The sequence below is a fragment of the Archocentrus centrarchus genome, chromosome 12, assembly GCF_007364275.1.
Source record: "Archocentrus centrarchus isolate MPI-CPG fArcCen1 chromosome 12, fArcCen1, whole genome shotgun sequence".
Lineage (NCBI taxonomy): Eukaryota > Metazoa > Chordata > Actinopteri > Cichliformes > Cichlidae > Archocentrus > Archocentrus centrarchus.
The window spans coordinates 9683479-9710502 of record NC_044357.1 but is presented as its reverse complement, the minus strand read 5'-3'; the positions used below and the strand labels follow the sequence as shown (position 1 = coordinate 9710502).

The 27024-nt window shown below is 40.5% G+C and overlaps 1 protein-coding gene across 2 annotated transcripts; it reads right to left on the bottom strand.

The window, feature by feature from the left end:
• Window positions 1-524: 524 nt before the first annotated feature.
• On the bottom strand, window positions 525-26641 carry kcnn2 (potassium calcium-activated channel subfamily N member 2). 2 transcript variants are annotated; one of them, XM_030742747.1, is made up of 9 exons: window positions 25770-26641; window positions 25310-25405; window positions 11766-12184; window positions 11346-11487; window positions 11077-11187; window positions 10858-10985; window positions 9031-9039; window positions 6130-6199; window positions 525-2493 (listed from the first exon to the last, which is right to left on the bottom strand). In XM_030742747.1, exons 1-9 carry the CDS (start codon window positions 26541-26543, stop codon window positions 2218-2220), a joined length of 2025 nt encoding a protein of 674 aa, XP_030598607.1. In that variant the 5' UTR covers window positions 26544-26641; the 3' UTR covers window positions 525-2217. The 2 variants fall into 2 exon arrangements, with proteins under 2 accessions (XP_030598607.1, XP_030598608.1); XM_030742748.1 differs by lacking the exons at window positions 6130-6199; window positions 9031-9039 and having other exon boundaries at window positions 2325-2493.
• Between the last annotated feature and the right edge of the window lie 383 nt (window positions 26642-27024).

Sequence of the window (27024 nt, the reverse complement as noted above, 5' to 3'; positions counted from 1 at the left end):
TTGAGTATAACTGCAAAATTGTTGGATGCACACTTTTAATGAAATAATCCATTTCTCCAGTTACAGTGTTAAAGCAAATGCTAGAAACACTTGTCAGTATGAGGCAACACACTTTAACAGCACCACAATTACAGATTCCTAAATAAAAAAAATCTTATAATGAAACTTTGATGAAAAAGTATATATTCAATGATTGTCTTGTTAATTTTAGCCAGGTCTGCCAATATAATGGCAACTCAGACTATAGCAGATAGTCTAATGTATAGTACAGTTTGACTCCTACTTTAGAGTGCTTGCAATGTCTCGGGTGCACTTTATCTGGAGTGTACATACTGATGAGCACATTGTCTACAGTACTGGTTATTACACTGGATGGTGTTACTTCATTATGCAAAAGGGCATAAGATGCAAACCCACATTTTAATGCACACACAAAACAGAATGAAGGCCAGTCAAATTGTATATTTTTTTATTGTTTAATTCTTTATCGTTTAAGTCGCATACAGTATAATCTGTCATTGGTTTCTATGCTGCTAAAGTTTGTGGACTGAACATCTGTGTTTTGTCAACTTTCCGATTGATTTATTGGTTAATGAGTGAGCTGGTTGAAGAAGATCTGTGGTGCATCTCCTCTGACCCATGCTATGTGAATCTTGAAATAGTTGTTTTAAAAATATACAACCATTATGGTCATACACTGAGTAATAATGCCTAGAAGGTATGCTGGGCATGTAGGGGAGTTCACAGTTCATACGTAGTTAGAGTGCATGAATGACCAAACTGGATAAATGACTAAACTCAGAATATGTTAAATCAATTTTGGACCTTAACATTTCAAAATGCCAATCAAATTCACCAGCTCTGCTCTTCCAGCTCAGCCAGAAGTGTGTTCTAAGCATTTGCTGTAAACAATAGATGCAGTGTGAAGAATAACACAGTTTTTAAATCGCTCTATTTGTTGATTATGTTCAGGAAAGAGCCTCACAGATAGTTTCATGTATCTTAACTCCAGTCCTAGATCTCTTAAACCGTGTGCTAGATATGCTGAATCTGCCCCTTCATAGATCCCACATTGTTGTTTGTTTAGTTTTAAGAGGTGTGCTTGTCCTCATTAAAGTATATAAAAATAGGCATTTTATTTTTAAAAGGTAGATACGGTTATGGTTTATTGTTCAGCATTTGTTGTTGCCCGGCTGGGATGGCAGCAAGCATAAATAGCACAGGAAAAAAGGAAAGGAGGTGAGACACAGCAAGACAGGGGGTAATTAGTAAATGTATGATCACTCAGTACATTTCTAAAGACCTCTGCAGGTCTAAGCTGATTCTTCTTTGTGGGAAACAGAAAGGGGGCTTTGATTCGATTCATCACCACTAGCCACAACTTGATAATTGACAACAATAAACCCATGCCCGAACATTTCAAATGTTCTTCTTTTAATGAGCAACATATCTTTATATCATATCTCAGTCAGCATTGAAGTGCATTGGTTAAAAAGTAAGTGCAAGTACAGGTTCTGATGCATTCATTTTTACTAGAGGATTAAATTATTTGCACTGTGGCCCCAAAAATAGTCATTCTACAGGGGCACTCTGCAAAAGAAAACCACTATAGTTGATGCTGTTTCTAACCTAAAAGATATATGCTATTTTCCTCATTTCAAGCTTTTAAAGTTATCTCTGAGTGACAGTGTGTAGGAGCGATTTTCATCTGCCTTCTGCTGTCAGTTCACTCCAGTCCATAAACCGCAGCACTTTTCCTCAATATCACTGCCATGCTCCCTGACTGATTTCTCAGTGGTTTCTCAGTTTCCTTTGAGGAACACAGCAACTGAATCAAGCCAGCAGAAGCACAAAGTCTGTGAGAAGCACTATTTTAGTGCAATAGTTTCACACTTGGTAACCCTGCCATCTAAAACTGGCTACCTCTGCATAGAGATGGAGAAGAGTTCTTATCACAGCCCCATCGATAGGCCTTTTAGTTGTTACTGAGGGAAGCGCCATTATTTTTATGTCATCAGAGCAAGGATAACAACATCTTTTGAGGTAATAAAAAACAAATAACAGCATGAAGTTATCCATTAAAATGCATTGTCCCCAGTATCTTGGATTCTGTCATCAGAATTTGGATAATACTTAGTGAAACCATAAGGCTTTACGATAAATGCAACTTTGCCATATGATGGCAAAAGTCTTCAGAGGAGGCATTTCCCTTGGACTCTAGCTGCTCTCGGAGGAGGTGGGTGGTGCCGTGGAGGACGACCTCCGCCGGGACACTGACTGCGAGCGCTCAGGGCTGTGTTTGTCATAAGGCTGGAGCTGCACCTCCAGGAAGTCCCTGTGCTGCTGGCTGATGACCTGGCTGATGAGTCCGGGCAAAGCTTGCAAGTTACTCAGTAGAGTCTCCAGTTTCGTCTCCAGCAGGGCAATCCTTTTCTCCATGTCCTCCCCTCTCTCGTTCAGATCTGATACCATGTCATACATGATGTTCTGAGTCTGGAACAGGAGAGATAAAATGCACTTATTGCTATCATTTTCCCCTTTATGTTTCTTTTGATGGGCAACCAGAAAATTGATTATAGATAATAAAAAAAAACACACACACACATTTTCATCACTTCAATAAATATGCAGTGTGAAGATGCACTGAAATATCTCTGAAAAGAGAACAAAGAAAATGGGTTATAAGAGACCGCGAGCTTCACGCTAAAAGATTCACTGTCCGAACACATCAAAGTCAAACTGAAAATAAAATGATACGTTTCCATTTTTTAGTATGTCTAAAATCAATATTCACATTCTGCCTGCAATTCAGAAATTGTGAAAAAAACAAAGAAATACTTCCACAGTCTGAGCCAGCTCAATCATGCCATTTCTGATATTAAAGGATTATTACCCCATGAAATAAAATTCATTCTTAAAGATATTCTAGAGTTTTTCGTTTCCTGCAAAATGACGACAAAAAATGTTCTCGACTGACTGCAGACTGGATCTTGAAGCTTGTGACAAATTTAAGTGTTTTTCTGTGTCAGAATGGATACTGATGTAATGGCATGTACACACTCAATGGACACTTAGTTAGGTACACCTGTTCCACTGCTTGCTGATGCAAATATCTGATTATCCAGTCCCATGGCAGCAACTCAGTGATTTTAGGCTTGTAAACATGTTCAAGATGACCTGCTGAAACAGGGTAGAATAGTGTTAGAATTTGGAGTGAAAAACATCCTGCCTTATATCACAGGTTTAGGTTGCTGCTGGAGATGGTGTAATGGTGTGGGGAATATTTTTTTGGCTGTTTAAATGAGTATTGCTGCTGACCATGTCCATCCTTTTATGCCCTTTATGACCACAGCGTGCCCATCTGCTGATGGCTACTTTCGTGTCACGACTCTCAAATCATCTCAAACGGGTTTCTTGAACATGACAGTAACTTCATTGTACTCAAATGGGCTCCACAGTTATCAGAGCTCAACCCAACGGAGCATCTTTGGGATGCAGTGGAATGGGAGATTCACATGGATGTGCCACTGACAAATGCTATCATGTCAACATGGACCAAAATCTCTGAGGAATGTTTCCAGCACCTTTTTGAATCTGTGCCACGAAAAATTAAGGCAGTTCTGAAGACAAAATAATAAAGTGTGTACCTAATAAAGTGTCCACTGAGTGTATAAACCCCATCAAACAGACAGGATCAGCCTGTACAAAACTTGTACTATAAAGCAGGGTGGTAAGTGCATCACTTTCAGTTTGTGTGAAAGTTTTGCCACATTTTGTCAAGCTGAGTGTAACTATGTTACTGAATGGTGGGCAGTTCCTACTAGGGCCTGTGGAACTGACCAATAAGAGCAGACTAGGTGGTAGGGTGTGCGGGGCAGCCTTGTTAACTTCCTGTTTTTACAGGAAACATAAATATACAGAAGCAAACAACACTTTGCTGTTCATTTCATGGGAACTTTTAGGTAACAATCACAGTCAAGAAAAACTCTTTCAAGTGTGCATACTGGCCTATCAGTACCGGTCAAAGACAATATTTGAGCATCTAGTATAAAATGATAAATGTCACAGCTGACAAACAAGAAGTAATCAACCTGAAAATTCATCTGAAGTCGACAACTCAAATTTTACAAAATCAAAGTAAATGCATCACGGCAGTCTCACATTATCCATCTTGTCTGCTATGACTGGTGTTCTACTCAAAGAAACCTTCAACATCCTTCAAAATAAGGTCAGAAGAACATTAAAGGAGCACAATTTCTGCCAGAAACTGATCCGGAAGGGTGAATTTTATTTGGACAGTTTAGAGGAGTTTATGTTTTCATGCAGTCCAGAGCACATTAGTCTGTGACCTTGAGGAAACAGGAAAGGTGCCTGCTGACTTTGTATGATGGTTTATGCCCTTCTGATGCATCGGCCGTCTCATAACAATCTATTAAAAAACCCCGCCATGGTTACTCTTCTCTAAAACTCAGGCTTCCAAAATAGTCAACAACAGCCTAGGAAATTCATGTCACATTTCAGATGAGAAGTGGTGGTGATGCTGCTGGAAGGCAGTCTCTGAGGTACTATTCAGTGCAGGACTAATAACCTCTGGCAGCCTAGAGACGATGCCATCCATCACTTACCTTGTCCTCTTCTGATTCGAGGCAGGGATGATGGGATAGGTTGTTTATGCGAATCAGTGAGGACCAAAGAAGCAATGACACTACTTAACCTGGCAGCTGTTGTTATGGTTATGCCATTAGTATCAAATCAATCCTAACTTACTTATCATGTGAAGTTTTTTTCAGTGGATTACAAGATAAATTCAATGGGTATGATCACTGTTTAAATGCCCGGTATTCTTCCGTTATACAGATTTGTTTCTTTTTTGTGCGATTAAGAAATTATTGCAACCAGGCCTCCAAGCTTCAAACCGTGAAATGAAGGAAGATCATGTTAAAATATGGTGGGATGGATGCTAGAGAGCAAGAACATTATTAGGAAACTATCAAGAAATGAATGTGACTAGAGCAGGGAACTGATGGAGCAAGAATACAGGTGGTTAATAGACATCCACTTGGATTGTAATATAAAACCACAAATTGACATTATAAACCAATTTCTGGATAAGATGAAGGAAGAAGAGAGAGCGGAGTGGCAGAGATGGTTTTTAAAACCACTCAAGTGAGCAATTTTGTACTCTAAGGATATGTACTGGAAAAAGTGAAAAAAAAAAAATCCTGTGGAAGGAAACTACATTCAACCAATGTTGCATTAAACAGAATCTAAAGGAGAGACTGTGGAGGAGATAATGAAATAAGGAGATACATTGTGATCTGAGGAATTTCACTGTGCACTGCAGTGGCAATGCATCTTCCAAAGATATGTTCAGCTCTATTTAGCTCCGTCTTTCCACTGAGAGCATGAAAAGACTGAAGCCACACTGCCCTCCTATGGCTGCATACTCTTATAACAACGACTGAAGGCACACGCTGGCCATAAGCCACCTTATTCAATGTCACATCACAGCTCTCGATGCTGTTTTACAGCATGAGGTGATTAGGCAATATTAACTAATACCTTTCATGACATGCTGGCCTGAATCCAGTTTGACTGTGGTGCACTTTTGAATGTCAGAGCGCTCTGCTTTTCTCGCCTCTTTTTCTCTGCCTTTATTTCTGGCTGAATCATCAGATCACAGTGTGTCTCCCTTCCCAGGTTACTGTTTCTGCTGTGTCAGGCTGGCGCACTGCCTGGTCTTTCCCTAAGGTTTGTCGACTTCTGTTTAGTGCATCTGGAGACAAACATCAGAGAATACATAGAGGGAAAAACTGTGCTGGGTTTCTCATTACTCTCATTCAGTAATTTTTTTTTTTTTTAAGAGAACATATCCTGGGGATAGTGATTTTACGCTGCAAAATAAAGACACATTATTATTTTATACCCAAACAAATTGAATTCCAGGTGAATGCAGTCTACCACAATCATCACACAGATGTAAAGCCTGTCTGTTTATTTGACACCTGTAGTCTTTGATTTATATTAGAAAACACAACTAATTCAACGAGTCAACTAGCATGCATTAAATTCAACCACACAGAGGAAGGAAACCTACAAAGGCAGCAGTACACTGTTAGTGTAGCTTACCTTAGCAAGGTCCACTAGTGAGTTTGCTTGGTCATTCAGCTTGCGTTGCTCCATTTTAACACTTCTCAATCTGAACACAAGACCATTCAGAACCCAATAAATTAACGCTATCAGTGTCTATATGTTTTTTTTTTTTCTCTTTCTTTTGTTTTTTTGTAAATTTGTGCACACACAAGGCATACACATGGATAACACTCCTGGGACATGCACAGGATATGTGTAGAAAATGCAGGGTTTGGAGGGGCAGTCTGCTTGGTTGAGCTGCATGCAAGTGGAAAGGAGACCACAGAGAGAGGGGGTGGGGCGGGGGGGTGGGGAGCTGCCACGGAAGAGAATGAAATCAGCTCTGCGTCCTACTCAACCAAAACACACAACAAGGGAATGGGGGGGGGGTGTAAACAGCATTTATCAAGTCCTAGTGTATGTCTTCTTGACATATGAGATTATAAAACACCAACTAGAAAAAAAGGCCAACTGCTGTTCCTTTAAAGTTCCATTCTTGTGTAACTTTTCTCTGTTTTCTATTCATATTTTGTCACTCAGAAAGCCAAAGACACCCAGCACTGTTTGGTATTAACACAGAGGATAATGTTTAGCCTTTAAACAGCAGCTGTCTCACTGTTTCCCTTTTGAGGCTTTCCAGCTAGAATAGAGAAAATCACACCACGGCAACTTAAGGAATCATTTAAATTGTGCATCACGGGTAGAAAATAAAAAAGATTTTTTACAGCAACAGTTATCTTGTGGGATAAAATGGCTACTTCATGCTTAAATAATTCACATCTCCTGTCTAATTGTGCTTCTATCGCTCTCTTTTCTAATTCTTCTTCTCAGGGGACTCAAAAACAGCAACTGTGCAGTATTATGGAGTATTAGCCACATGTGGCTTCAAGACATCTTTTTTTTCTCCATCTGAATTCCTCAAACCTGCTAAATTACAGTAAGCACAGCAACCAGGTAACATCACAATGGCAAGTTTACCCAAGATTCAGAGTTTTATATCAATAATATGCACTGTTAATACAGTTTGACTCTTAGGTGATGATTGAGCATCAAATTTTAAGATCACTGAAGATGGAGAATTTAAAGAGCCTTTGGGGAGCCAGGTATTTAGTCGAGATACACCCATTCCCATGCAACGCCAGATCGATTTTTTTGTTTTCTGAAGGCAGGCAAATGTACAGTGAAGACCAATAGAGGGTGCCACAGAAGCCACTGAAGGAAACTGCAGGCAAGACGTTCTGACAACTGAGGCCACTAACGCTTCATACAGAGCAGACTCTCAGACAAATGCAGACTGCTATTTTAAAACATCACTCTTATTATTCTCGAAATAATGAAACGAAGGAAGAAAAGAAAGCAGTAGTCTGTCTTAAATCATGGAAGATAATAGACGTTCAGGGTTACATGGTTTTGTAGTTGACGTGAGACCTGTTAGAAATATACCTTTCACAATTGGATGACCAATAGCTGTCAGAGGCGGTCGAAGCATAGGGCAGGTCGAGGAGATGTTGAAAAAGCCTACTTACACTGTCTTTTATATTCAAAGGCTATTTTCCTCAGTCAGTTACTGCTCACGGGTACCTCTCTTTGTGAACGGGCACTTTAAATGTGCTTGCTGTTCATCAGGGGAAAACAGCTATGCTAAGCTTTTCAATCTCCACATTTTTTACCCTCCCAAGTTGCTTTATTTGTCATGACCTCCATTAAACTCATTGCGTAAAGAAATGCAAATTATTCTTCAAAGTAATGGACCACCCTGACATTTTTTTTTTTCCCTCCCCACCCTTGCCCCCGCTGGCAACTTCACACTGTTGGTCACAGTTGCAGCCTCTTGAGCACAAAGGGTATTTCTCCGAGGCTTTACCCTGACCTTCCTCTCAGGTCACTTCCCTCTTTGTGCAATTCACTGATCTCTGAGCTAACAAGCGCTCACTGTCCTGCTTTTTGCTATGATTCCTCCTTCAGCCTTGCGGAAGAAAAAGGACAGCCTCCCCAGAGGGGATGATCTGGGCGTAGGGAGACACTTGATTTCACATCTGTTCTGGCCTAAAACATTATGGAGGACATTTGGCTGCATTTGTGTGATACCATGCCTCTAGCGTGTGTCATCCAAATGACCTCAGTGTTGTTATGTCTCCAAATTCTTCTTGCATGGCAGCTGTATGTCGCTGCTATTATGCTGTTTACCAGCCACAACAACACTGGACTGGCATCTCTGCTACTGTGTCATCCAACAGGGAAATGGAGGAAATGTAGCTGCAAATGTTGTAACAGGCGTAACAGTGGTTCCACTTGCCGAAAGATGACCCCGAGCCCTGACCTGTGCGAGCATGGCCGCTCAGGCGTATCACATGACTTTTAGGGGGTATCACAAAACGTATACGTCTGTAGAGTAATGCAGCTCTGGTTGTCATCCTTCGGTAGGTGAAAGCACAGTTGACTGGAGTTTAATCAGTTGCTTTCTGATTAAAGATCAAAGTCTCATCACATCCATGCAGAAATGGAAAGAAAAACACCCTCCATCATTGATAATTGAAATTCACTTAATTTGCATCTGTGGGTATGTATACAATGTGCAGCATATGTCAGTAACAAGGTGTTTGTACCGGTGATTGAAGTCTGATGATAGGATGAAAAATGTGATACTGCGTGTTTTGTCAAACTAACATGCTACTCAGTTGAACAGCCAACTATGAAAAAACAATTGTAGCAGGTGTATAAAATAATCTGGCAACATGGTGACTGGGCCGTGCGCAACGAACTCCAAAGTTTTTGAGGCATGAATTTCACTTATCAAATGAGGGAGTGTAATTTTTTTAGTAGTTATTGGGTTCAAGGACAAGCTCTCGTTAGCATGCACACAACAGGTCTGTATCTACATGAGAGGCGAAGACTTACTTTCGAGCTCTATTGCATTGTGTCGACACAAACAGGAAAAAAAAAAGGAAACATGAAGTAGACAAATGAATTATTACAATATCAGATAAACATAGTCAGATGGCAAGCTCTGTTTGCTCAAGTCTGGCTGCTGTAACCCTCATCTCTACACTGTCACTTCTGAGCAGCAGCAACCACTTCTCCTGACTTCTTTCATCTTGAAACCAGTTTGTCATTTCGCCGCGTGTGGACCGTTTCTGGTGGCTGCCGCTGTTTTTGTTCTTTAAATCTAATTTTGCCTTTTCCTGGTACTATGAGAAATACCGCAAAATAAGAGCAGTCCTCCTGTTAATGACAGTAAACCTCCACCGACACAGACGACCAAGTGTCTAAGGATCTTTTTAATAACAGCTTCGACCCCACTGACTTTACTGAGACTAATAACGATGTGCGAATAAAGTTTTCTCCCTGCCTTCCAACTTTGACCAGTGGAGGAGGTCAAAGATTGCTGTAGGCCTACTGCAACCCTTCACTTGTTAATCCACTTCCTGTTCTAAATTAATTGCACTCAAGAGTTTGTCTGTCACACCCTGCGATTAGGCTACAGGCCCTACTTAAAACTCTCCCAGACGAAGCCTGTGAACACTCTGCCTCATAATGGAGACAGAATCTCTGTAACACAAAGATGTGACTGGAAAATGGTGATACCACGCTGAGTAGTCATCCTTGCACACAGAGCCGAACGTGACTTTTTCCCACTGAATCTGGTTCTTTATAGATTGAGCTTCCTAGAGAACAGGAGGTGGACATGAGACGTCGTCATCAGTGCTGTGAATCACCTGAACCCAACAGCAAGGGCATAATGACTCGAAAAAAAGCAACAATGAGAGAAAGCCATTAAACTGCAACTCTAGATGTGGGTTGCAGCAGCAGCAGACAGTTTGTATATATTTGTGTTTCCCTACCTTGCCAATAAGCAATCTAATGCCTTTAAAACTTAAATGTGTGTCCAAAAGATTCATGAGCAAAACAAAGTTGCACACAGTAGACCACGAAGACTCGTGTGTGTGTGTGTGTGTGTGTGTGTGTGTGTGTGTGTGTGTGTGTGTGTGAATAGAATGGCAGAAAGCAAACAAACATACAAACAGAGGACATTTTACTTGAGTATGGACAATATACCAACAGTACTTGAAGCTATTTATTCAAATAAAGCGCCAAGCTGATTGCCAGTTAATGAAAGAAGCCGCAGTGTGGATGTACTGGTAAGCACTGTAAGCTGAAGAAAAACAACAGTGAGGTGAGGTTAAAATCAATACTGTTTTGGAATGAGATAGCACTTTGGGGGTCCTTGGGGACCCACTAAACCACTAGCTGACAGGTACATGTCTGAGCAGCCGCTAGAGAAGTAGAAACCCAAATGTGTCAGTCGTGAGGTCAACCTGACATCTGACTCACAGCGAAGAAGATACACAAGAGTCAACCTGACAGCAAAAGGCGGAGAAATCGATATCATACTCCTGTGAATTCTGTAAATCCTGAATATTTCGATGTGAAATGAACTTTACACAGAGAAAATGTTTCCATTTCACGATGACAGTTCATACCTTTTTAAAAATACAAATGCTTTACAGGAATCTTTAACGTATCAGTGGATATGTAGATATATATAGATATAAAACATACAAAAATCAGCAGAGGAAGTTGGGAAATCAGGCAAGTTATGAGCACTTAACTTTGCTACAGGTGTCAAACAATTCAGATTTCAGGTTTGTGATGCTCTGGTGGATCAGCTACCGAACAAAAGGCCAACGGAAGTGGTGAGGTTAGGTTTAAGAGCACGGCACCTACTGGTGAATGGCTTGAAGGAATTTTCTCTGGTGCTTCCTGACTCTGGCGTGGTCCATCTTCCTCACCAGTTTAGTGTTCTTGTAGATGAGCCACGTCTCCCTGAGAACATTCGCAGCTGTGTTTTTGACCTTGGGCACAACAAATAAAATACAATCGGTTAAGACTGGAAAGAAGTGAAGCATCTGTGAGTCACGCTTAGAGTGGAGAGCTTTCACTTACTCTTTTTGTTAGCTGGGTGTCCATCATAAAATTGTGGACATGTTTTTCAGCTTTGGTTAATTCCAGTTTCTTCGCCACCACAGCCACCACCAAGGCAGTGCAGCCAGCACCCTAAGGAACAGACAGATACAAATATACAACGTGGATTTTCATTACCTTCATTTACTTGTCAATATTTTTCAGTCATGATTATTAGCAGTAGATCAGCTGCTTTATTTAATAAGGCCTTTTAACTGTTTCACAAGCTGACAAAAAAACCTCTGTCTCACCATAATGCCAGTCAGGAGGCAGACTCCTTTCCCACAGTACGTGTGTGGGACCATATCCCCATATCCAATAGTAAGAAACGTGATTGAGATCAACCACATGGCTCCGAGAAAGTTGCTGGTTATGTCCTGGTTATCATGGTACCTGTAATGAATAATAAATGTAACAGACTGACACACCTGCACGCACCCTCAAGAAACTGATGCTCATGACTGCTACTTTTACAGAAGTTTTAGCCACTTTAGTTCCTAACATCCAACGTTTGATCAGGATTCTGCAGTGTCATAATCTTTTCTTACAGCTTGTGTTAATCCTTCTATCTTGATGCTCAGACAGAGACTGAGTATTCTATCTATTTTTATGCCTTATCTATGTTTCATGCTGAGCAGCACGGCATAGTATGAGGAAACGGATCCAGGCACCTCTCGCAAGCTCTCACTGTCCATGCAGCGATTATCCATAGCGAGATGGTGAAGACCAGCAGCACAGTGCCGGGACAGATGGTCATAAGAGTCTTCATCACAAACCGTGTGTTAAAGTTAATCTTGTTGAGTGCACCGATACTGCGGGACGAGGCATCGGTGAAGAGCTTGCTGTGCAGCAGCATGACACGAGCGATGAGGTACAGCCGCAGGAACATGGGGATGGACAGGATGATGTCCACATCTGCATCCGTCTTGGATGGCACATAGGAGTAGGCCAAGCGTGCTGTCCAGGTGAAGGTGTAGTTCCCTGGGATGGGGTGTATGGCGCACACCAGGATCTCCAGGCAGATGAAGAAGATGCGCTCATATGTCATGGCTATCCTCCAGTCATCAGCTGCATTGTCCACCATAAATAGCTGCAAGGAGAGGGCACTGTAAGAGTGATGAAGGGTAAAAAAACAGCTCACATTTTCATCACGTCGACACAGCAAGCTACAGGAAATCATTAAACCCATTAAAGAGTAAACAGCAAATTGCCTCAAGCCGTTGAGTTACATTTTTTGAGCCACACTTTTTTTTTTTTTTTAAAGAAAATGTGCTCAAATCATCATTTGGAGGTGCAGCCAAAGCAAATGAAAAATATTTTATGACAAGGGGAGGATGTTACATGCTTTCAGGGACATAAATGGCATTCAGATATTTGCAGATACATAAAAGATCAAGTGAAGGCTGAGAGGCTTAAATGTCATAGCTTTATTTTTAAGTACACCACACCAGGCGTATATGTTTTCATGTCTTTATCTTGCCTTTGGGAACTGTTTATTGCTATTTCTTTCCATATGGTAAAATGCCAAAGGTATTTAAAAAAATACAATAAAATTGGGGCGTGGTCATGTTTTCCACTGTATTGCATCTTTTAACAACACTCTGCAAGCATTTGGGATCTAAAGCTTTAAAAGTGAAAAGTTTCCCCACTTTTGGTTGCTACAGGATCACAGCTGCTCAGCTGCTTGTCTTTAATACAGAATCAAGCTGCTGTAATGTGTGCAGGATGTTGTTAAGCTTTGTGTTTTTGAAAGGAGTAAGGTCATCGCTGAAAAAGGTTCCTGCAAAACCTATACGCGTATATACCATTCAGCATTAATGAACCCTTCAAATTTGCTCATGCTACATTTTCCAAAAAGAATTTAAATTTTTGATCGTTCAGACCACAGGACAGTTTTCCACTTCAGTTTACAGCTTGGCCCTGACTGTATGTACAGTAGATGGTTATGATAGCATCAAATTCAAAATCCGAGCTGCTCTATAATGTTCCAATGAATACAGAACTTAAATATTTTGTGTTAGTTTACATTTTAAACAGCATTTCAGCTGTTTTGGAAACAGTGTTGGAAACGATTATTTGATTAGCTGTTGAATGTAAAAATAGTTTCAGTTATTTTTAGGCAAATATATCACCAAAATAGCCTAAACACTCCAGCTGCTCACACATTATTGTGAACTGATTATCTTTGAGTTTTTACCTTTTGAACAAACCAAGACATTTAAAGATTATCAGGACAGCATGGAGATCATTTTGGGGTTTTAAAAAATGTTTTCACTACTTTAATAATGCAAAAATAAAAATAAAGGCAGGAAATGGCAGATTCATCAATACTGTATGAAACAGCTTCTGCATGAAATAAATAAAAAATAAATGAAGTAGTGTAGTGGTACTGTAGTATAGCATTTGAGAGATTATAGAAAAAAAACGGAATTAAGATTTCGACTTCTCCATTGAAATAAAACGTATTACATCAGGCAATACATTAGCAGTGTGCAGTGAGCATTTTCAGCTTCTAAGCATTATACTAATGAGAACATCTGCCACCTCCACATTAGCATTAGGTGCTGATCATCTGGCCACCCTGACCAGAAGGTTGGCAGTTTCACAGGGGACCTCACTGTGAGTGGATTTCAACACCTCTCATCGCTCTTCTCCACCCTGTCCTTTGTCACACACAGCAGCTTTCTCACGTGGTCACTTCTGCTGCTGTCCCTTCTCTCCTCTTTATCACTTTCTACAGTTATCTTCAACTCATGTCCGAGCCTGACTACCACTATCAGCGCTGTCACAGTGGCTGCTTATCATGCTTACGGTTGTAAACAGGCTGTCTCAATTTTATACCTGCTACTCTATATTGTGAGGGTTTCAGATAAAATACTTCCAAACCATATTCCTCTGTCTGACACCCCACACTGGTATCCCTTCCCTAATGCGCTTGCTCCATCCACTCAATCACATCAAGGTCTTCTGCCTGTACAAGCCGTCACAAGTGGCAGTAGATTTTTCACAAAATGTTGCTGTCAGCAAATCCAAGCGAGGTTTCCTGGCGGCTGTTTTTGCCATGAGAGCGGACGCCTTTATGAAGGGGGGAAAAAAGAAAAACTGCGCTATTGTGTCTCGTCAGAAACCTCCCTAATGTACTTGGTAATAAATTATGGGGTGTCCAGTGACTTCTCAGGCTTAAATATGATATACAGTACAATGATTTTGCTTGCAGCCCTCTGAAACAACATCCTGCACAGTTCTGTTCATCTTTCAGCTCAGAACTGTACAAGTAATTTTAAAGGAAGAAGTCAAAAGAGGGGATGGTTGTGCATTTTCATATAAGCAGATTTTTCTCTGAGGGATTTACAGATTTACAGATACATTTGCTTTCAGTGTATTCCAAACAAGCGGAAAAAAGTAACCTTAACTGTATCATAAATCTGCATCTAACTTAATGCAATGAATGTTGCACATCTTTGGTACAATTTACTTTGTTCTACTAAAGGGTGAAAATATTATAGTGCTGAAGTATTTGTTTACTCAATGAATGGTAATCAATGAAAAGGAAAAATAACCCATTAGATATTCAGAGCATTTCTTCCCTCAATAGAAATTAGATGGAAGAAAAGCTTTAAATATTAATACTGAGCACCTTTGCTCTCTAAATCTGACATGCACAGGGCATATTATTTGAAAACAGGACAAAGACAACATGTCAAATTTTGAAACTCAAAATGTTATAGTTTTCATGAAAAATATGCACTATATGGAGGAAAGTACCAGGCCACCTACACATCACACCTATGGGAGCTGCTCAGCCAGGGAAACCCATGCAATGAAGCTCCCGGTGGTGATTTGAAACTCTGCAGTTATTGAGTCAGCAAAGTGGTGGTGACTTTTACACACTACGCGCTTCAAAAGTACTCTGTGACCTCCTCGTTTTCACTTTGCAGTAATACCACTGACAGTTGATCGTGGAATATCTTGGAGGGAAGAAATTTCACCAGCTGACTTGCTGGAATGGTGGCATCCTGTTATAGTACGACGCTGGAATTCGGTGAGTGCCTTAGAATGACACGTTCTTTCACAAATGTTTGTAATAGCAGAATGAAAACACCTGAATTCAGAAATAAAGGGGTTGTGGCCCAGTACTTAACAACAAATTTTGGTGTATGCACATTTGGCAGCATGTGTCAAAATGTTTGGACAGGGGCAACATCTCAGGTGAGCTGGAAACATGTCAGTGACATCACTGGACATAAAGAGAGGCAGTAAAACTTAAGAGGGTTGCACTTCATATGGAGAAATACAGCACCAATTTTTAGAGTAATTCATCATTCACAGTACATAATGTTAATAATATCTGGAGAAAACTCCAAACCAAAACTGACTTGCAAAGAAAAAAACACAAGATACAGAAATACTGCTGCCTCGTCTGCTCATGTGAGATGGACTGAGATGAAGTGGAAAGCTGTCTGTGGTCTGACTTATCAAAATTTAAATTCACGCTTGAATTCGTGCATGCTGCTCCATCCGGGCTAAAGAGGAGAGGGATCATTCAGGTAGTTGTCTTGTCTTGCTGTCAGGCAAGACCTTATTCATTTTTGCAAGACAATGCCAAATCACATTCTGCACAGATTACACAGCATGGCTCTGTAGTAAGAGAGTCGGGGTGCAGAACTGGCCTGTCTGCAGTTCAGACCTGTCACCTTTTGAAAACATTTGGTGGATTATGAGGCAGAAAAAGACAACAAAGGAGGCTCTGGACTGTTGAGTGGCTGAAATCCTCTATCAAGAAGCAACAAGGAGCTTTTGATTTACAAAACTACAGCAGCTGGTCTCCTCATTTACATCATCAACATTTACAGAGCATGCTGTTAAAAACAGAGAAAAACTCATCCTAACCTTTTCAAATGCCTCCCTTTCAGCATTTGCTATGTTGTCCTTGCACTTTTAATTATATATAGAGTTTATATGATTTGCAAATCCTTCTCTCCCAACTTTATGACATATAATATGGTCATAACATTCAGAACACTCTGGAGGCATACATCATGACTCGGCAGTTTGCCAGCTACTCTCCATTTAATTTGGAATTTCTCATTATAGAAGTAAAAAAATAAAACTGTCCCGCTCCTGAAAGGCTAATGGGATCACTGGCCTAGATTGTAATTTTAGCTGTGACATGTTACCTAAAATGGAATTGCTGAAATAGTCATATTTCTCACATCTAAAATAAAGCTCCCCATTCAAAGTCTTCATCTCAAGGACAAAGAGAGCGCACAGAAATCAATAAGACTGCACTACAGACGCATATGAATGCTCCACATGCTTCAGTTTGTCAGCTTCAAAGGCGCTCCGAGACTACAGCTTCAGCTGCTTTAACACAGAAACGGCACACCGCACACTTATTATAGCCTCCGAGCCAAGAAATGTGCAGGAAATATCAACTGTCAACAAGCTGGCACAGTACACCACAAAACAACAACAACAACAAGCTCTAACACATGTCCCCCCCCAATAAATGGCAAGACAACCCCATGTAGCCTCTGCGGCTCGTTTGTATTTATTCAAAAGCTACAATCAAAGTTTCCCCCAAACACAGAAAACACATGAATTAAATTTTCAGAGGCAGTTGTTCCTATCAAATGAGTGACACTGAGCTCCTTTAACAAACTGACATCTGTCAAAGAGGTGTGTAACTCTAACCACAGCTTGTCCTGTTTGGCTTTCCAACAGAGTGTAATGTAGACATGGAAACACAAGCTGCGTCTCCACTCCACTATGGTCCCTTACTTACGGAATTAGCGCTCTGAAAGAGTCTAAATCTATTGTTTGCATGCGGCACAAGCGACGTTTTATTTTACATTTTAAACAACCAACCGGTCGTGTCAAAGCAGTTACAAAGTTTGTTACCTCAAAACAATGTAATTAAACATTTAACAGGAGCTTGCATAAGGAAAGCCTACTTAGTGAGTAAAAGCAATTATGGTAATGGATGACCTGAAATACAATACTCAAGGGGCTTTAACCGCACAGCATGAAATATTTCATACTCGCAGGAAAAACCAGCAGTTATGACAGAGAGGCGGGAAAAAAAAAAAGAAGACATCTGCAGATGAAAAATATTAAACTGAGAATATTTTAAATTATATGATGTTCAACGGTGTGAAAAATAAAACATCCGAGAAGGAGAAGATTAAATTATTTACAGCACAGATGGTCTGAGTGCTGTAAAAACAGGCTTTAAATGTAGTCATATTACAATAACCTTTATTACAGTTACTTTTTTTTTTTACTTAGACTGAAAGCATGAGATTTAAAGACAACAAATAATCCCAAAAGTTAATTTGTGCTGGTCAGATTAAATTATTATTAATGTTTTTCCTTTTTAAAAAAACAAACAAACAAAAAACTTACATGTGGACAGTTAGAGAAATCAGGAAATCATGACCACATGAGTTTAAAATAAAAGGGCGGTGAGCTGTGAAACTTCTCATAACTCAACGGCTTATTTTTAAAATAAAAAGAGGTAAAAAGAGTCTCTTTAAAGTGGTGAGAGTAACATATTTTGACCTCACACCTTTTATTGAGTGCATCAATAAAAGGGAAGATTTGCTTCAAGATGAAACTGATGTACAGGTAGAATAGAGTCTAGATAGTTCATAAATAATGCAAACCTATACGCACATACTTGAGTTTCAAATAAAATGTGGCAAATAGATTTTTGGTCCCTTACTTATGGAATTAGTGCTCTGAAAGAGTCTAATATTTTGTAAGTGGCAGACGCTCTATGAGGCTTTACTGCATGTTTAATAAGCTCAAACGCTGAACGCTGCTGTTAAGTAACATAGACTCGCTAACCACTACACCTGTTCAACTGCTCGTTAACACAAATACCTAATCAGCCAATCACATGGCAGCAACTCAGTGCATTTAGGTTTCTAGACATGGTCAAGGTGACCTGCTGGAGTTCAAACTGAGCAGCAGAATGGGGGGAGGGAAGGTGATTTAAGTGACTTTGAACATGGCATGATTGTTGGTGCCAGAGGGCTGATAAGAAGACAACAGTAACTCAAACAACTGCTTGTTACAACAAAGGTATGCAGAAGAAGATCTCTGAATGCACAGCATGTTGAACCTTGAAGCAGATGGGCCACAGCAGCATGAGACCTTATTGGGTGCCACTCCTATCAGCTAAGAACAGAAAACTGAGGCCACAATTCACACTGACTCACCAAAATTGGACAATAGGAGACTGGGAAAATGTTGCCTGGTCTGATGAGTCTCGCATTTTGATGGTAGGGTCAGAATTTGGAATAAACAACATAAAAGCATGGATCCATCCTGCGTTGTACTGACAGTTCAGGCTGCTGGGCGTGTTGTAATGGTGTGGGGGATATTTTCTCAGCACACTTTGAGCCCCTTGGTACCAACGCCACAGCCTGCTTGAGTATTGTTGCTGACCATGTCTATCTCTTTATGGCCACACCTTGTTAAATCTATGAAGGATTTAAGGCAGTTCTGAAGGCAAAAGGGGGTCCGGCCCAGGACTGGCACTTGGTACCTAATAAAGTGGCCAGTGACATTTCTAATTAGCACAAAGCACAGAGAACAGCTGAGACTGATGGGAATGCCGTTAGTTTTGTGAGAGGTCATAAACTAAAGTACTGGATCAGGTAAAAATAAATCTTGATGGCATTATAATAAAAGCTAAGGGATCATTAAATATATTTCAGTAGATCCCGGAGGGAAAACAAATGTGTACCCTATTCAGTGGCAAGCCTGCCAATAGTTGCCCAGACATTTTATTTAAAAGTACAAATGTGAACTGTGTTGCGGCACAGAAGGACACATCTGGGGATCATGTCCTTAAAATCCACATTTATCACATACGTATGTTGACATGCTTACGTATGTTTGTATCTCTATATATGTGTTCTAAACTTAGCTCTGTGTCTTCATTCTAAAACAGCTTGTTCAAAAAATAAAAGCTGTCCAAAAACGCCCTCACCTTCAACCCCCCCCCCCCCCTTCCACACACACACACACAAAAAAAAACAAAAAAAAAATCAGCACAAGAGCACACACATTAATCCCCTGCAATACACAACAGAGCTTAGAGAACTGGACGCCAGTGCGGGGACTGTTTCTGACTCAGGACAAATCAAGGCATCAGCGGTTTCTCTTTGACATTCATCTTGTTTTCTGATGGACTTAAAATACAGTCTAATCACTCAGAGTGCATGCCCCTTTCCCATCACTGAAAAGGCTTCGTGACAGGCTGAGAGACAGCAGAGCCGAATATGTCTTGAGCTCATTCTCTGCCTGCCGATGTGCTGCGTCTACGCTGTGCAGCCTCAGAGGAACTCACCTGCACCGCTAGCTGGGTTGGTTACTGGTTTCACTACTCTCAATATAACTAATGGAGTGCAGCTCAATATTTAATCTGTGTAATGTGGAGATGGGAACATATATCTTGTCACTGAGAATGAAATCACTCAATCTCATTAGTGAATTAGGTTGAGAGGTTCAGTCCAATTAGACATTAATGCAATGCTTTATTTATGATATCAAAGTGAGCCACTAAGAGGCCAGTTTGCAGAATAAATCTGAAGCTTTTGCAAATTCTGTTTGCTTTCGCTTCTGAGGTTAAGTCTCACATTTGCATATACAATTTTTCCATTCAAGCAAAGTACAGTATAACATTTCCGAGCCAAAGTAAAAGCCCATATAAATCTTTCTTTAAAGTGCTGTGGCTGCAGCCAACTAGCCAACACATTAATAATCTAAATTCAGCTGCATGTTTACAGTCACACGCAGAGCTGAATTTAATAAATAATCTTCAGGATCCTCAGCTCTATGGGTGGCTTGGTATCTCTGCCCTTGAAAGCCAGTATGTTCAGTGAAAACACTGAGGTCACCAGCCAGTGGTGGTTATCTGACTCCAGTCTGGAGTCTCAGGTAGAGGACAGATTTCACTGTGAGAAATGCACAGCGTCTCCTGCAGTTGCACCACATTTCTAACACATACACAGCACCCAGGGGCGATCTGAAGAGCACAGCCAAGTTTGGCTTTGGCAGGATTTTGCTGGCATGGTTTGGATGACGTGCTGTTATTTTATCTTTTCTGCAGAACGTAAAATGTAATACCGCGTGACTCTGAAACATCAGCGCTGACTTTTATCACAAAAGTACACATCAAAGACAAAAACAGCCCCCAAAGCGTTTTGCATTAGTTTAAGAGAACTCAGCAGAACTGTCATCACAAGGTACAGTGACACAGAAATGGCCTTAACACAAATGCCCCAGCAAAGAGCCTTTGATGTGAGATGAAGAGGAAACTTTTCAAAATGTCAGTTTCTGTTTGCTTTGGAAAAAAACAAAGCTCATCAACCACCTCAGCAGCTTGTAGCTCAAATCAGACTCTGACAAGGACAAGTTAAAGTTAGGAAAGAGCTCCATACAGCAGCCTTAACTAACAAAAAAAGTCTAAAAATTGCTCATCTGGAAGTATCAAGCAGATGTATAAAAAGATTCATGCTTTCAGTTCCTTAACGAAGCTGGCATGGAGGGAGAGGAATACATGTATTTTTCCTTGTGGACACTGGAAAAAAAAAACAAGGACAAATCTTTTTATTTAAGCACACTCTGCTCAGTAGATCACTCATCGCTGCCAATGCAGCGCAGCAGATGTATCCCTAAACAAATGACAGCCAGTGTCCAACTTCTGTCCCGCCTGCCCTGACCTTTCTGCATTTTCAGTCACTGTGAGTAGAAAAACTTTGTGTTGTGATACTCTATAAAAATCAGAGAGCGCAGACTTTACCCAGCTTGACAAGTAAATCAGTTTTAAGGGTCTAGAAATGGTGGGGAAGCCATTTCATCACCCTGACTTATGCCTCTACATCTGACAGGCATCTGTGAGTACACATGGATGTGCATGCATAATCTAGTTCACTGCAGGAGCAACATTTCCCACATGGAAAGTGCACTTTAGAAACAGCAATTCAGATTGCAACATTGCAAACACATTAGGCTGTTGTGGAGGCGTAAAAATGAATGGCGGGGTATGTGGGTGTGGGGGGGTTAAACCTCGAAACATTGCATTAAAACTGAATAACACAACAGCTGACAGAGTGCTAATGCGGTAATGCTAAATATGGGCTCAGTTAGTGAGTGGGTTTCTGTTTTGGTTGGCGCAGTGGTTTCTAAACTTTTTCTCCAGGACTGTCATTTGCAGATAAAAATATTTGGATTGGTGAGGCGCTACATGAGAGATCTATAATTTACAGAGGCGAGGATCTGAACTCAAGCACTCGTGTCAAATAATTGAGGTACAGTGCTGTGCAAAAGTCTTGAGCCACGCTTCATTTCTTTATCTTTTGTTAGGAAAATGATAAATGGGTGCAGTGATTTGTGAAACGTGTGATAACATACATGGAAATGCAGTATATAAGTCAAAAACAGAGTTTAATTCTAATGAGCCTGAAAGTCAGTATTTGGTGTGACCACCTTTATTCCTCAAAACAGCCTGAACTCCCTTAGGCAGCTTTCTTGTAGTTTCTTTAAGTAGTCTTTCAGTCTCCAGGCTTCTTGAAGGATGTTCAAAACTCTTCTTTGGATGTTGGCTGCCATTTGTTCCATGACAGTGAGTGTCTACAGATTTGGCATACCTCAGCTTATTCTCCCTGTTTCCCTTTCTTAAGAATGGCTTCTTGACAGCCACCATCAGACTTAGATGCATCTAGCCCTTCAGTGGATGGACCAACTGAAGAGCCAGATGCATCTTTCAGGTCCTGTGTCAGGTCTTTGCTGTTTTTTTTCCTCCCCTTTTCTTAAGGACATGACTTTCAGAGCAGTAGATAGTTTATTTAGGCATGCCACTTCTTATTTGTCCTCCACTTGTCCTGTTTCCTCAAAAATTTAAAGACACACTGCACACCATGCTGAGATATGCCAAGTTTTCAGCTAATAGCTCTATGGGAATCACCTTTTGGTACAAAAATACTATTTTATGCCTATCAAACTGTGTTATCTTTGGTATTTCTCATAGATTCAACTAAAGAAATTGGAACAAATTATGTGATTTGTGACAGGCTGTTAGTAACAAAGTGCCTAAAGATGCAATTTAAAACTGGTTCTTTGCTAAGTTGTCTGTTAAATGTGGACACAGCACTGGTTCATCTTTGAGTTGGGTGTTTTTTTTTTTTTATATTGAATGATTAATAGATCAGTGTTAAGTGGCTTAATAAACAAGTAAAAACATTCCTCTGAAAAAGGCCAATGTCCAAAGACAGCTCTAAAAACCTCCAGCTATTATTGCTCAAGACTACTTTAAAAAATTACAAGCTGTACTGCACATTTACATCAACTCCTTTCATAAAAAATATTGTACTTTTTGCTCTACTACATCTACTACTTGGCAGCCTTTTACATGAGGAGCACAATACATCGCAAAAGACTGAATTAGTCAATTATCAGAAAGTTAGTTGGCAACTGATTTTTTGTAGGTTTAGACTATTAGATAAAACATTATTATTATTATTCTTTTTTAGAAATATAACACAGTTACATGGTCCATTTCTCTGCAGTGAGAGCTTCTACTTTTGATACATTAGGTAAGCTTCCCAATTACTTCCCGAGGTTTCATTTCAATGGAGCCTTTTTTAAATTATTGTTTTATATAAAGATTTTGCGCTTTGTTATTAATGCAATCCAAAGACATGCAGTTAGTGGGGTTAGGTTAATTAGTGATTTTAAATTGTTCATAGGTGAGAATGTGTGTGAATGGTTGTCTGCCTCTCTGTGTTAGCCCTGCAACATCTGGGACATTACGCCTTCATTTAGTCCTGATATTTAAATGTTTGAGTGTTCAGTCTGGAGTCTGCTTCACTTGATCTTCCTTAAAAACTTGAGCATTGAGTAACAAGCAACATAAGGACAGTGTCAATAAGAGAGAAACACCCATTTCAGCAGCACCGTCCTCTCTCCCTCTTTCTGTGTGTTTATATGTACATGTGTTTTACCATCAGCAAGACAGATTTAGAATTAATTCAGCTGTCTATGTGCATGCATGTGTTTTGGAGAGCACATATATCAATCTGCAAGAACCAAGTAATGACAGAACAGCACAAAAGAGCCTCAGGCAGGGTGGGACTGGAGCAGCTGGTGTTGTGAATGTTGAAGTATAACAGTGTGAACTGGATTTAAATAGTGAGACAGAGTCAGTTCCAGGGACCGGCTACTCCCAAAGGGAATGTGATGAATTAGAGGACAGACCTTTATAATCAACGTGTACATTTACAGAGAAGTTCTAGTGAAGAAGAAGTTCTGCGGTGACTTGATAATATTTTCTGATGCATCAGAGTGTGCTCGCTTCTACTTCAATCAGCGTAAGTATGTGGTGAATTTCAATAATCAGCTGTGAGGCAAACAACTGCCTTAATAAAGTTTTCTAGGCTAACATAGTGAAGAGAGAGCTATGTGGGGTGAAAAATGTTTTGGATATTGACGTGACTGTCAGAGGGGACTTGATCAAAGGTGTCTGAGCAGCCTGCCTGTGTGTTAAATATGCAGCTGCTGACAATTAAAGGAATGGAAAGAAGGGCTTGCTTTAGAGCTAAAATAATCACTTGAGCTCAGGAGACAGTGGTTCTTCAGAGTCATTTTTAACAGAGAAAAAAGATCTAAACTTCGTGAATCCATGTTTATAACATACAACTCCTTTGGTGTAACATTACCAATAGGATATCTACATGTATAAGAGTGGTCTCAGTTTTTCAGCGAACTGGTTTCTTGTGAATGGGAACAATAACAATGCGGCTGATGCAGGACTAATTTAATACTGCTCACTAAATAGGAACCTGCTGTGTATAAAGAATGCCCCTTTACATCAAAACTAAATTGTTACACTAGTCGGCATCCGTATAAGCAAATAGTGAAAAAGCTCTGTTTATGGATTTATTTATTCACTCTGTATCAAAATGTGCAGTGGCCAAAAAAAAAAAAAAAAAAAAAAAAAAAGAATACATTTGATACTTTCATACTAACTTTTGATTTTCTTTCTAATTTATACACAGCTCCTGGGAACTGTCTGCAGGGAAAATGAAACAGCTTCTGTTATGCGGTGAAATATGATAATGATGCCTTTCTACCATCTCTTATGAAGAAAGGTTTACAATGAGAGATCTGAAGGCAGTGACACATTTTACTGTTGGGCTATTTTAATGACTGATCCTCTCCTGGGGTTTGTAACTGCTAAATATACCAACAAGCCTGATGAAGATTCTGTTTTTGCCAGATGCAAGAGGTAAAAACCTGTTTTATCAAAATGCAGCACACTATTTCATTTAAAGGAAAAAAAATGAGGCTACATCTTGAGTTTGAGACTAAATAGACTTGCAACAGAGTGAAGAAATAAGGTCAGATGAAAACAGAGGGATCAGCTTTTATAATTTAGCTGAAGGCATTTTAAAAAAAAATCACTATTGTGTGTAAACGTAAGAAACTCCATTAAACATGGTGTCATTTTAGGATTTGAGAAAGTGCTTGGGTAGTGTTTCTTTTCAGGTGAAGCATTCCCATTTAAGTTGATTTAATTAGAAACAGAAAAGAACACATCAGGTACATGAAAGCTTTCTGACAGCGTAGGTCCTCACTCCAGGAAGTGGCACGGTTAAATTTGTGGCAAAGATACAAGTACTGAAGCACAGTAATGCAACAATGCTCCAAGGCACAGTCATAAAACTGTCATGTTGGAGCATCCCAGGAGAGGCTAATAATCATTCACCCACTCAACCCTGTGAGGAGTTCCTTAATCTTTCCAATATCTATAATGAACTGCTAATGTGGCTTCAATAGATGATGATTGGTCTACAACAGCACACCGTGCAACAACCTCTCCCATCATTTATGCACTTACAGGGCTGTAGACAATCTTTCTTAAAAAAAAATAGTAAAGAAACAAGCACACATTTAAAGTTGTTAAAGCCTCAATGCAGTGTACGTTTCAAAATGTTCATGCTGAACCTGTCATTGCATTGAATATGCAGGAGGCTTGGATGTAACAATAAGTGACCAGCAAAAAACTGTGAAACCACCCTGTAACATCCTAAAAAAAAGTGCAGATTAGAAAAGTGTGTATATTAGACATTTGCTAGAGCTGATTAAAAAAAAAAATCAACAGTTAAAAAAAAAAAAAAAAAAAAAAGAAGTGTTTCAGCATTACCTGTATCTCCCTTGCATGGTATATGATAATCAGCCCCAGGAGAATGATTGTAGAAAGGCTTATCAGGCATTTTAGAGCTAATGAATACAGGGATTCCTGCAAGAGAGCAAGGACAATAAAGCCAAACAAAACACAACATCATGACAGAAAATCTTGTTTTACACGCTGGAGCAACTGCTACTGAGATGACCAATAAATAAATAAATAAACCTGCTTGATTTAGCTTTTTAGGGTGCAGTGCAACAAATTCTGACATTGCAGCTTCTTGCATTTTTGGGGGGTTCCCCTTCATGGTTGGACAGCAATGGGCCTTTTGGCCTGCACGCGACTCTGAACAGTGAGCAGACTTTTTCCTGCCAGAAGTTGTTTAATGTTAAAACACTTGTTTCGTGAGTCACCTGCCCCTAAATTAACTCCAGTCTGTATGGGATTGCAAGGCACGGACTTTGCGTATACGCACCTTTCCATAGGCTCCCCATGAGAGTTCAGTCTCTATAACCATAACAACGATCCCAAACATCCCAAAGATTAAAGCATAGTCGCTGAGCCGTTTCCTTTTCTCAAACAAGGCCCTCCTGTGCCCCAGCTTTTCCCCAATGTTCTGGTTCTTCTTTTTACCCGATTTGCCCCCGCTGTGGCTGCAGCCTCCCCCTCCGTCTCCCGATGCATAAGGCATCAGGGTGGTTGAATTATTCTCCGGCTTGGATACTAAAGTGTCCGACGCATCTGCTGCGGAGATGGGCTGCAAAGGCTGGGACTCGGAATCAAACTCGTGTATGTTTCTGCGGGACGAGCTCAAGTTGCTCAGCGGCCGCATTACGCCGCCGTTGTATCTGCAGCTGCTCATGGCTATTTCATTGTAGGAGTTACTGTCTTTGTGGCTGCTGCCCAGGCTGCCCCGCTGCCGATCGCGGCAATGCTGCTGCTGATGGTGAGGATGATGATGATGTCTGGATGAACTACCATGACTAGAAGGTGTGAATTCGCAGACGCTGTACTGACAGAATTGCCTCGAAGATGTTTCCGAAGGTGTCCTTAAAGTTCCCACAGTGGCCGGCGACGTCCCGCGAAAGACAAGGCTTTTTCTCGCATCACAGGTGCAATTATTGCAGGTGCAGCATTGGTCGTGCTGCTTGCCGAGGCGATCCTCTCGTCCGCAGTAGTGCTGGTATTTACAGTGCTGGAGGTGCTGCTCTGGAAAGAAATCGTTCTGCAGCTGTAATGGGGTTTCCATGTCAGTGCTGCTGTTTAAAGCAGCAATCGGGCGCCACAGAGCCCCTGACAAAGGGCGTTATGGTCCTTACGGGAGGACAGAGCCGCTGCATGAATAGATCCATTTCGGCTCCGGTAGATGTGTGAGAGGAGCCTCCGATTGGGCAGAGGGGACCAAAACAACTGGCTCGACGTCATGAAAAGGTTGCAACCACGGGAAGTGAAGCCCAGCCTTATTTCATTCTGATCAATATAAGCAAGTGAATTACTGCTTTTTGCAAACACATCTACCTGCACTGTCACACCTTTGCTAAGGCACGCAGGGGCAGCTGGTTCATGCTGTATGTTTTCATTATTTCTGTTGTTAAATATCACTTCATCAATGTACCTCTGCTTTGTGAAACTGCCATTCTCACAGGTGCATTTTAGCTTTTCTACACAACGCCCATCAGCGAATAAAATCCCGACTGATTTCCAATTGCTTGACTTCAGAGGAAACACAG

Bases quoted from the DNA above. Each gene is read 5' to 3' on its own strand.
- kcnn2 (XM_030742747.1), bottom strand. From the start codon at position 26,543: ATGGAAACCCCATTACAGCTGCAGAACGATTTCTTTCCAGAGCAGCAC. The intron at 11,188-11,345 runs GTGAGACAGAGG...TCTGTTCCTTAG, and splicing joins GCCTCCTGACTGGCATTATG to GGTGCTGGCTGCACTGCCTT. The intron at 2,494-6,129 runs GTAAGCTACACT...CTCCTGTTCCAG, and splicing joins CACTAGTGGACCTTGCTAAG to ACTCAGAACATCATGTATGA.